Below are 11069 nucleotides of genomic sequence, written 5' to 3' on the forward strand. Positions count from 1 at the left end.
TCAGGCATCCGTGGGTGCTCTGATCCTTCCCCAGCCTGGTCTTGCCCAATATGGTGGCTCCAGGAACAGCTGAGAGTCTTGAATTAGAAAGCAATGGATTTCTTGCTTCTGCTACAAATTTCCCTGGCTGTAAGCCTTCCAACCTTCTAAACATCCCTTTATATGTGGTTCAGAGTTCTGGCACCATCCCCTGAGCCTGCTTGGTCCAGTTTTCTGTGTTGTTGCTGACAGAGCTCTTCACTGCACTTCCACCCTCTCTGCCATCTTGTTTGGTAATTCCAATTTTAGGTATCTACCAAAAGATTTGAAAGAAGCAACTCAAATGGATACATATATACACTCTTGTTCATTGCAGCATTTTTGATAATAGTCAAAAGGTGGATATAACCTAAGTGTTCATCAATAGATGAATGAACAAAAGGTGTGTATGTAAAATAGAATTTTTCAGAGACACAAAGTTTTGATACATACTATAACCTGGATGAATCTTGAAAATATAATGCTTAGTGAAATATGTCGAAAGAAAAGGAAAAAATATTGTTATAGTACCACTCTTATGAAATATTAAGAATAGGTTTATTAATGGTTACCAGAGGCTCTTCTTGTTGCATACTATGGTTACCCTAAAGATTTCTTCTAGACAAAGGATCTTGAGGTAAGTTTCTGTATCTTCAATAAGGGAGAGAAGGAAAGCAGAAAGGAGGGCTGATGATCACTTTTAACCCTAAGTACAGTTCTTCTTCCAGCAGCACAGCAAGTGGAGGGCTGAGAGGTTTTGGACAGATTGGCATATCAGACTAAAGTTAACAACTTTTAATTTTACTTGTTTAATTCAATACAAACCACAAACAAAAAATTCATTAATTAGTAGTATCGTATTCCAATCCCATAGCAACTGTAGGAACTGGGCTAAATTTGGTATCTAGGGAGTGATTATAGGAAAGAAAATGAACATGGGGGCCTTTAGAGACTCTTGAAAATTATGAAAAATCGCCACCTATCATGATCATAAAGTTCCTGTTTGGTACTGTGATCCACCACCAGCTGAAAGTCAAAAGGAACAGACCTACAGAGATGTTTTGGGTGCCCTCTATATTTCACTCATTCCTTCCATTAGCTAAGGGGCACTAATAATCAGTAGTATAGAAAGATACAACATACTGATAAAACTGAGAAACAAAAATAGGTGCAGAGAAGTTCAACACTGTTGCCTGAAATAGTTGGCCTTTGGGCCAGTTTAAGAATCATATTAGATTCTACATGATTTCCAACTCTGATTTCAATTCATCATTTATAAATAAGCCTGTCTCTACCCCTAAGCTCTGGCTCTTCAGTCGTTTTCATCTTCATCCTCAATGTGAAATCGTTTCTTCTTTCGTATTCCTGGAGCTCCCAACTCTGGTGCTATGGGAATGACAGGGAGAAAGAGAGAATGTCTAAATACACTATGGAAGAAGGAGGGTGGCAGCGTTTGTCTTCAGGATTGAATAGAAGAGCGATAAAGAGAAGACAAAAGTAGGTCCCATTAGAATGCCTACCTTTGCTACTGCCCTCATCTTCCTCTTGTTCATCATCACTGTCTAGCAGCTGTCTCTTCTTGGGTGCAGCCCTCGGCTGTTCTTTCCTATCAGTTGCCTCTTCCTCTGAAATGGCTATAAGAGGCATAAAATTAGGGAACTGGGCTTTCACTTCTTTGGAATACCCTATCGGTCCTCTAGACAAACATGACTGGCACATAATAACCACTCAAAAGACAAGTCGTATGTAAAAATAATGTTCTCCCATGTAAACTATCACATAATTCACACTAAAACATTAAAAAAAAAAAAAAAGACAAGTTATCCTGCTATTACCCTCTGGGGACGTCAGGCCTGCTTTCTTTTTCCGGGCTAACAAGAGAGCCCTCAGGGCTTGTGCTCGGTGCTCCTCCTCATGCCCTTGCTCTCCAGGAACTTCGAGTTCTACTTCTGGCTGTAGCTTTTCTTTCTCTTCTGGTTGAACCAAAGAAGCTGCTACTCTTCGGAGATGAGCAGGACTCAGTTTGGCTGGGATTCGCCAGAAGGTTTCCTGTAAGGACAAAGAAGGTGAGAATAGCAACAAAGGGAAAGGATAAGTGTCTAGTTCCCTAGATTCCGAACTTAGTATTCACTGAATAAATATGATCCTCCACTGGTGAAGATTACCAGTCTATGAACGTCACTTATTAGTAATTTATCTACTACACTATACAAGTCTAGCAAATGCCTGCTATATTAAGGGGGTCACAGTAAATGTAGTGGTTAATTGAATAATGGTTAAATGAATGGATCCTGGGGATCAAAAGGTGAATTGGACATGATTCTTGACACTCAAGGAATCTACAATCTAATATTAGAAAGAGCACCATTCCATTAGGGGTATAACAAAGGAATGAGTAAGTTCCAGCTTCCAGAGTAAGATTACTCTTGGTTCACAGGTTAAAGGATGGTAGGGGTTGTTACTCAAAAGAGGTGACAATTGAGCTGAATCTTAAAGTCTGGGTTCACCAGAAAGACAGGAGTGTATTTTGTGTGTGTGTGTGTGTGTGTATAGAACCTTCCAGTAGAAGAACTAGCATGATCAACCATTTGGAGGCATAAAAAGGCCGCTTTTGGAAGAACAGAAGTAATCCAGGATGACTATGGTTGTGAAACTACAAAGGCCCGTTGGCCAAGCTGGGCATGTCACTCTGGACTCTTGTCCTGAGAGGAGAGGAGAAACACCAAGTGCTCTGAACAGGAGAGTGGCATTCAAGAACTCTATTTTAGAAATGTTAAGTGTGGGGGCAGCATGGAAGATGGACACAGGAAAAGGGAAGACTAGGGAAATTAGTTGCTGCAGGAGTCTTGGTCAGAAATAAGGCAACTGCTATGAGGAAGTAGAACCATCATGCCTTAATTACTACCTGATTGGTAATGTTACTGGTGTGCTTACCTGCCCAGAGGCAGGGGGCCGAAGCCCTAGCTTGTACAACAGCTGCTGAAACTGTTCGTTTTCCATTGCTTCCTCATTTTCCTCTGTCAGTGGCACCAATGGAACAGACTGGGAACAACCTAGGATGGGGTCAGCAGTCAGATGACTAAGATGCGGAAGGAAACGAACCAGTCTTTTACCCCAGAACTTGCAGGGCCTGAGCGCTCTTAAAACCACCATCTGTCCACTTACCATCCTCTTCCCGATCATCTGCTACTTGAATTAGGCAGTTCTGCAGCCATAGGAGGGGAGCAGAAAAACCTATGGGGAGGAGGAATACTTCTATTTGCCCCTTCTCCCAGTGCCTCCATCTGAGATATTTTTCCCACCCAGATCCTTACCTTCCTGATGCAGGTTTTGCCTAAGGTTTTCAGTAGGGAGGACTGAGCCACCCTGTGCTTGATCTGTTCCCAAGGTCTCCTCCTCCTCTTCTTCTTCTTCTTCTTCACTTTTTTCCTCTGACAGGTTCTCTTCTTTCATATCTTCTGAGCAAAAATCTTTCAGTGACTCATCTCCATTGGGCTAAAATTCATTGGAGTAGGAATTGAAAAAAAGACGCCAGATGAAGAACTAAGTGGAGTCCTCTGGTTTCTGTCCACCCCATTGGGGAACCTACCCACTGGGTCAGGCTATGAGAATGCCCGAGAGGGAGAATCTGTATGGGTTACTTCTAAATGCACTTCAGGGCGAGTGGCCCATGGAGGCAGCCAGGAGGAGAGTGTTACCAAGCTGGAGGGTGCCAACTTCTTCCGGCGCTTCTTGTACAGCTCCCGCCGCTCAGTCACCAGACCCAGGGCCATCAGCTTATCCACTATTCGGGCCCGTGAGCGTTTTGCTGTGATGTTCTTCATGATATTACCCAGGATATCTATACAGAGGAAAACTGTGACTTCCCAATAACAACAGAAAATCAGAAGTTTTTGCAAAGAATCAACTTAATTCACCACAAAAATGACACCTCAAATATAGCATGTGCTGATAAAAAGAGAGGGCATATGCATAAGAACACCCACACTTGCAGATAATACCCACTTGACCTGGCTTCAATGACTGGATGATCAGAGCTCAACCAGAAGAAGAAAGAAGAGAAAAAAGAGTAATCTGATAACAATTTGATGAACTTGACCCACACCTATGGATGCAGTAGCTCAAAAGAGGGAACAAATCCTTACAGCAAGAATCATTCCCATCCCCTCCACACAGAGTAGACAGGGATGGGCAACTTGGACATTGGCTACCCAAAATGGGGTGGAGAGGGCTACAAAGGCAAGAAGTGACTGGCTTACAAGCTTTCCCGTGGGAACCTAGAGCCATAGGTCCAGGAAGAAGGTAGAATCTCCAGTGAATAATATTCAATCTGTCTAGGCGGGACTGATGCAATGAAATGCAGACAGGTCTCTTGTGATACAATAGTGAATAATTGTTATCAGGACTGATTGTGAGGGTTGGAAATGTAAAGGTAGACATTTTATAGCAAGGAAGGGAGTGATTAACCCTTCAGTCTAGGAGCAGAGGTCCCTAGGACCATTAAAGGAGAAGAGCAGAGTGTGGGACCCTACCCAAAGAAGCAGTGATGCCTGAGATGGAAGCAGAGATGATGACGTGGAGAGATGGAGCAGCTGGGGACTTTAGATCCAGAGATGGAGAGGGACTATGTGCTGAAGACCGGGGGGAGCAGTGTGGGAGGCAGGCTTGCAGGGTATACCCTTTGGTTGGTTGATGATGTATGGAGGGGATTATAACCATGGCAATGAAACGATATACGAAAGAATGAATGTAAAACTAATGTTCTCCCATGTAAAATATCACATAACTCACAATAAAACATTAAAAAAAAAAAGGCTGTTATTAAGAAAGCATCTCAAATAAAACAATTCATAAGGAAAAAAAAAAATAAACAACATGTGGCACGAAAAGACGAGAAAAGGAAGACAGGGAAAGAAAAATGGACAGTAATGTTCTCATCTCAGAGGTTTCCTGAGCTTCAATCTCACTTACCATCCGAGTCCTGGAATTCCTCAAAAAGTCTTTGCAATTCCAGCTCCTGATCTTCCGTCCATAATACAATATGGGTCCCTTTCCTGTTCAGGAAGGTGATCAGTGGAAGAGGGGGCCCAGAGAATGAACACAAGGTTCCCCATCCCAACTTCCTCCAGAGCATATCCTCTACCTTTGGAAGTCCTTGACACTGTTAGCCAGTCCTAGCCGTACCAGGTGGTGGATGATCTGCTTGCGTGTCCGAGGAGCAGTAGTCAGGTGTGCTAATATGGTGTCCACCACATCCTGACCTGAGGTGGAGGAGTGAGTAGTAAAGAGGGGCCCTGGAACTCAGACTGCCTTCATCAGCTCTTCAGATCTCCAGGCTTCCTACCTTCCATATCCTTATGGGTGAGGTAAAGCTCCTGAAGCTGGGCCTCTTCCTCTGCACTCCACACGGGGGCTCTGCGACTGGAAGACCTTAATGGTGGAAAAAGCAAGGGGAAACATTTAAGCTGTTGGCCCAAAAGGAGGAAACCAAAGATCATTTCTGCTCAGTAAATTAAAAAGAACAATTCATCACGACTGGTGGTGGTGGTGGTGTGCCGTGGAGTTGGCTCTGATGCACAGCAACCCTGCAAAGAGTTTCTAAGGCTATACATCTTTACGGAAGCAGAAAGTCTCATCTTTCTCCCACAGAACAACGGGTAGTTTCGAACTGCTGGTCTTGCGGTTAGCAGCCTGACTAATAACCACTACATGACCAGAGCTCCTTTCATCACAACTAGAGGAATACTATATAGGATGATGCAGGTAACTCAAAGAAATGAGTCAGCAGAAGCTGAAGGCATGCTTCCTTCCCCTGACTCTCATCCCACTTAAGAACCCAAAAGTCATACTCAAGAGATTTTCCAAGTTGAATCTAGGGATCCTCACTATGCAGGGACTGAGGACATTATGGGAAAAAGTGGTGGTGGTTGGTGGTATGTGCCATGTAGTCGGTTCCGACTCACAGCAACCCTGCATAGGGTTTCCGAGGCTGTAAATCTTTATAGGAGCAGAAAGCCTTATCTTTCTCCCGCAGAACCACTGGTAGTTTTGAACTGCTGACCTTGAGATTAGCAGCCCGATTCATAACCGATATGCTACCAGAGCTCCTATAGGAAAGAGAGAGAAATATAAAAGGAGAGGAGCTGAGATACTCTGAGAAAGAGATAAACTTTTTTAAGAAATCCTTAGGGTTTCACCAGCATGTTACAGGACAGAGCACATACAGACTCTCCCTGGGGGCTACCCCACTCCCCAAAGTGATCACCTCATAAAGTAAGCCTTCCCTTGTGAGGACAGAGAAAGAGAAGGAAATTAGCCAGAAGACTTAGGTTTCAGTCCATATTCTTCTCTTGAGTGACCTTAGGTAAAGCATTTCATCTTTTAGAGAGGGGAGAAATATTGGACCAGATGATCTGCAAGTTCTTCTAACTTTGATTTCTGTGACTATGTCCACCCTTACTGCCCATCTTTCCCCAGTATCAAGTTTACCCGCTATCCAGGGAGCCATAACCCTCAGTCATCTCTCGAATCACAGCTGTGTTCTTCCAGAATAGCAGTTCCACAAAGGCTTTCTGGTTGACTGCAGTCAATGCAAAGAACTTAGCCAAGATGTACTTGGCAAAAGTCACTAGTTCCTGTAAGAGAGAGAAACTGTTTTGAGGTCTCTGGCCCAAATGTACACATAAACCTAGGCCTTTAGGTATTCTGTCTACACCTTTCTCCAGTTCCCTCTCCTCACTCATAGTCTCTCTTTTATCTTTCCCCATGTAGTTTCCTGAACTATTTTCTCACAGCTCTCTCATCTGCCAATCTTTGATACTCCCTCGCATCCTTTATCTCTTGGAGACTATCCTTTTAACCCAGGACTGCTCTATAGCCCCCCACTTTGTGGTATCCCTCACTTTGTAGGCACCAGCAGCAGGGTCACTAAGCAGACGATTGAAGAGGCAGAAGAGCGAGAGTTGGAATAGCAGGGCTTCCATTTTGAGGTCATGGGCCAGCCGATGCAGCATCTTGACAACACAATGGTTTGTGTGGGCACGGTTCTGCTTGTAGCTCCGCAGCAGCACCACATAGGCTCGGACCACAGTTGAGCAAGCAAAGCTGTACCAAGACAGGAAGGGAGAGGATATCAGCACAAGAAAGACACCGCTCATCCTCATGGCTCCAGTCACCACCCTAGGACCAACTCAGTCCTCTTAGCCCGCACCGTCTAAGGTAGTCCAGAAAATTAAATTCTCTCTCCGACACCTGGACCGCTTGCAACTCTTCTTCCTCCTCCTCGTCTTCCTCTTCCTCCTCAGCCCCTTGCTCCTCGAGTCCTTGCTGTCCTATAGAAAAAGTGGTGATTAGTTCACTGTTATGCTAGAAAAGAGCTGGAAGGAAACAGCTGTGATAGGAATGGAAACTCACGAGGAAGAGGAGCAGAGATGATCTGTTTCAGCAGCTGGATCTCTTCCTCTGGGGAAATGTCTTCACAGCCAAAGACATCGCCTTCTGGCCACACCTCCCTGGGGCACAGAGAAACAAAAGGCTATAGTCAGGGAGAATCTGAGGTATAATTTGACCTGGGAGAAGTAATTTAGACTTATTTCATTCGTCAGCCAGAAAGAGAATATAAATTGCTGACTCAAAGATGAAACAAAAACTCTAGGAAATTTTTCCTTAAAAGGCACATTGCAAGGAAAATCGTAGAAGAACAAAATGCAATCTAAATGCTTGACACTTGATTAAGCAAATGTACATATTCACACAATGGTATTACACATCCATTAACTTTTATCTTATAGAAACATATCTGATGAGAAATGGTGCTTACAATATAATGAGAAATGAAAAAAATATTACAAATTATCACGTGTAACATTTCAATTTTTTTTACAAGAAGGTATATATGGTATATCTACATATACCAAAGGAGTCCTGGTGTGGCACTGTAGGATAAGTACTAGACTGCAAGTTTAGTTTCAGCTACAAGGTCAGTGGTTCAAAATCACCAACTGTTCCTTGGAAACCCTATACAGTATTGCTATGATCGGAACCAACTTTAATGGCACTTAAAAGAACAATAACATATATAACAAAAACAACACTCTGGAAGGTTACTTACCAAAATAGTAATAATTGTTATTTTTGACTTGTATGATTATTTTAATTTTTTTCCTAATTAACTGTGATTTCTGGTTGTTCTCAAAAACAGTACACCAACAAACCAATCAAAATTCCCTAGGACTCATTCATTGCTCACTGAGCCCCAATATTCTGATAGGATGTCTCTTTCCTGAAGACTGGAAACCCTACATCACAATGAGATCTTCTCTCTGCCCCAAAAGTCTAAAACCTGGGTCCAGGAGGAGGTGGCAGGGTTCTTACCGGGCAGACCTCAGGAGGCTCAGAGCCTCTGGGGCCTGGTCAGCTAGGAGGCAGTCTTGGATTCGCACCATGGCTTCTGCCCGCTGCTCCTCTACTGGCACTTCTGAGGCCGCATCAAAGGGAACCACGGAGTCCAAACTGAGCTCAGGAGCCTAGAGGAAAAAATGTCTGTGGGAGAAGAGAGGAGGGAAACCCAGACAGTTTACCTTGAGCGCTATTCTCAGGAAAGACAGATTTCTACAACCACCTACCTGGACACAGCATTGCAGCTTCTCAGCCAGGGCTGGCCACATAACCTCCAGTTCTTCTGGGCTACATGGGATGTTCCCAGATGAAGCAGGCTGGTCTAGGATCTTCTTCTTCTTTTTCCGCTTCTTTCTTTTGTTCTATGAGGAAAGAACTTACATGAGGCTGGCAGGAGGGCAAAGAGGCCTTTCTCTCATCACTGCCTTTCCTATTATAAAATTAACTAACTAGACAAATCAATAAGCAGGTAATGACATTATAGTGTGGATAAGAGCTATAATATGGGTGAGCATGTCATATCAAAACAGAACAGCACTTGACCCATTTCTCGATGTCAGAGGTTTCCTAGAAGCAGTGATATATTAAACAGAAGCCTTAAGTAGACTAGCTATAAGGGTCAAATATAAGAAATTCGACATGAAAAGCCTTTGGAAAATGTGAAGCACTATGTAAATGCACAATGAACACTCTTGAAAGCAGCAATCAAAAAATCAAACAATGTACTGGCACTAGGCAAATCTGCAAAAGAGCTCTTTAAAGTGTTAAAGAACAAAGATGTCACTTTGAGGACTAAGGTGTGTCTGAGTCAATCCATAGTATTTTCAGTTGCCTCATATGCATGTGAATGTTGGACAATGAATAAAAGATATCTTAAAAGAACTGATGCATTTAAGTTTTGATGTTGGCAAAGAACACTGAAAGTACCGCAGATTGCCAGAAGAATTAACAAATCTGTTGTGGAAGAATACTCCTTAGAAGTGAGGATAGGGACACTTTGTCTCTCATAGGTTGGACATGGTATCAGGAACAATCCGTCCCTAGAAAAGGACATCATGCTGGGTCAAGTAAAGGGTCAGTAAAGGTGGAAGACACACAACAAGATGGATTGACAAAGTGGCAGCAGCAATGGGTTCAAACATAATAATTGTGATGTTGGCGCAGGATTGTTTTGTTCTGTTGTGTGTAGGGTCATTATGAGTCAGAATGACTCGACAGCATCTAACATATCTCTGTAACATGTAAACACAAACATTTCTCTTTCTTAAAAAGGAAGAGAGAGAGAACAAACAAGATGGCGGATTGGGTAGACATGCAGTGAGGAGCTCCACTGGCAACAACACAGAATACAGGACCAAGTAAGGCTCAGAGGATGGTCCCAGAACTCTGAACCACATATACAGGAACATTTAGAAGGTTGGAAGGCTTACAGCTGGGGAAATTTGTAGCAGAAGCAAGAAATCCATTGCTTTCTAATTCAAGGCTCTCAGCTGCTCCAGGAGCCTCTATCTTGGGTGAGACCAAGCGGGGGAAGGATCAGAGCAGCCACAGACACCTGACAGAACCACGGAGATAAAGGTGTGGACATTCTTTTCTTTTGGTATCTGTTCATTGGTCCCTTGCTGTCTGTGCACTTCCATTCTGGTAACTATAGGGGTGCCTGAGCTAGCAGACACCCCAGCCCCACCCTCGGAGGGGTCTACTACGCATGTGCACAGATCTCCTCGAAATTTAAAGAGACAGTTTCCAATTAAAACCAAACAGCCACAGCTGGCCCTGAACTGTTTATGACTAGAAAAAAGGCCTGAACAGGGATTGTGGTGTGGAACAGGCAGACTAAAAAGGAAATAGGCCGAAAATTAAATCCTAAGTTACGTCAAAACAACCAACAGTGGCATCTTGAAATTTCTCAAGAAGAGTGACAGAGAAGCCCATTTCCTGATCCCATCTACCTGGAGGCAATCAGAAAGCATAAGAAATACCAAAATACACATCCATCTAAGTATTAAGGCCACAGAAAACTCCTGAATATGCCCAAAAAACAGAAGCAGATGACCATATCTGCACATGTCCAGAAATGAGATAAAGTGACTGAGGCAAATGAGCTGGAATTAGACCTACACTCCATACTGGAAGATGAGCAGGCTTTGGAAATACCAGAGAAGGAATTCAGAAAAATGATTATAAAATGTATTAAAACACTATATAATGGAATTGAGAAAAATAAGGAAGAAGTCAGGAAAGCACTACAGGAACAATCAAATAAGATAGATACAGCATTGGAAACAATTCAAAACCTACAGAAAGAGGTCCAAATTATTAGAAATGGACAATACACTGAAAGGGCAAATGAATAGAAGTGAAGAGATAGAAGCCAGAACTAGTGAGCTGGAAGATAAATCTCTCAACACTGCTAAAACAGAAGAGCAAACACAAAAAAGGATTAAAAAAAAATCTGAAGAAGGCCTAAGATTCATGTTGGATAACATGAAGAGGAATAAGTTAAGAATTATTCGCATTCTGGAACAGGAACAATCACCCAAGTCCACAGAGGAGATAGTTGAAGAGTTTCTGGAAGAAAAATTTCCTAACATCATGAAAAGTGAAAAGATAAGCATTCAAGAAACTCAATGAACCCCAGGAAGGACAGACCC

The 11069-nt window shown here is 43.0% G+C and overlaps 1 protein-coding gene across 1 annotated transcript in view; it reads right to left on the reverse strand.

Moving 5' to 3' along the window:
* Nucleotides 1-1330: 1330 nt before the first annotated feature.
* TIMELESS (timeless circadian clock) overlaps nucleotides 1331-11069 on the reverse strand; it is a 23363-nt gene continuing 13624 nt past the window's right edge. The window contains exons 13-28 of the mRNA XM_006859437.1: nucleotides 8643-8777; nucleotides 8392-8543; nucleotides 7432-7529; nucleotides 7229-7349; nucleotides 6921-7122; nucleotides 6508-6653; nucleotides 5363-5448; nucleotides 5162-5279; nucleotides 4990-5072; nucleotides 3717-3859; nucleotides 3333-3513; nucleotides 3184-3252; nucleotides 2953-3071; nucleotides 1854-2067; nucleotides 1539-1643; nucleotides 1331-1404 (exon numbers count right to left, since the gene is read on the reverse strand). Of these exons, the coding sequence (XP_006859499.1) occupies nucleotides 1331-1404; nucleotides 1539-1643; nucleotides 1854-2067; nucleotides 2953-3071; nucleotides 3184-3252; nucleotides 3333-3513; nucleotides 3717-3859; nucleotides 4990-5072; nucleotides 5162-5279; nucleotides 5363-5448; nucleotides 6508-6653; nucleotides 6921-7122; nucleotides 7229-7349; nucleotides 7432-7529; nucleotides 8392-8543; nucleotides 8643-8777 (2046 nt within the window). The remainder of the gene's footprint in view (nucleotides 1405-1538; nucleotides 1644-1853; nucleotides 2068-2952; nucleotides 3072-3183; nucleotides 3253-3332; nucleotides 3514-3716; nucleotides 3860-4989; nucleotides 5073-5161; nucleotides 5280-5362; nucleotides 5449-6507; nucleotides 6654-6920; nucleotides 7123-7228; nucleotides 7350-7431; nucleotides 7530-8391; nucleotides 8544-8642; nucleotides 8778-11069) is intronic.

The sequence above is a fragment of the Chrysochloris asiatica genome, unplaced genomic scaffold (assembly GCF_000296735.1).
Source record: "Chrysochloris asiatica unplaced genomic scaffold, ChrAsi1.0 scaffold00033, whole genome shotgun sequence".
In the NCBI taxonomy this organism is placed as follows: Eukaryota; Metazoa; Chordata; class Mammalia; order Afrosoricida; family Chrysochloridae; genus Chrysochloris; species Chrysochloris asiatica.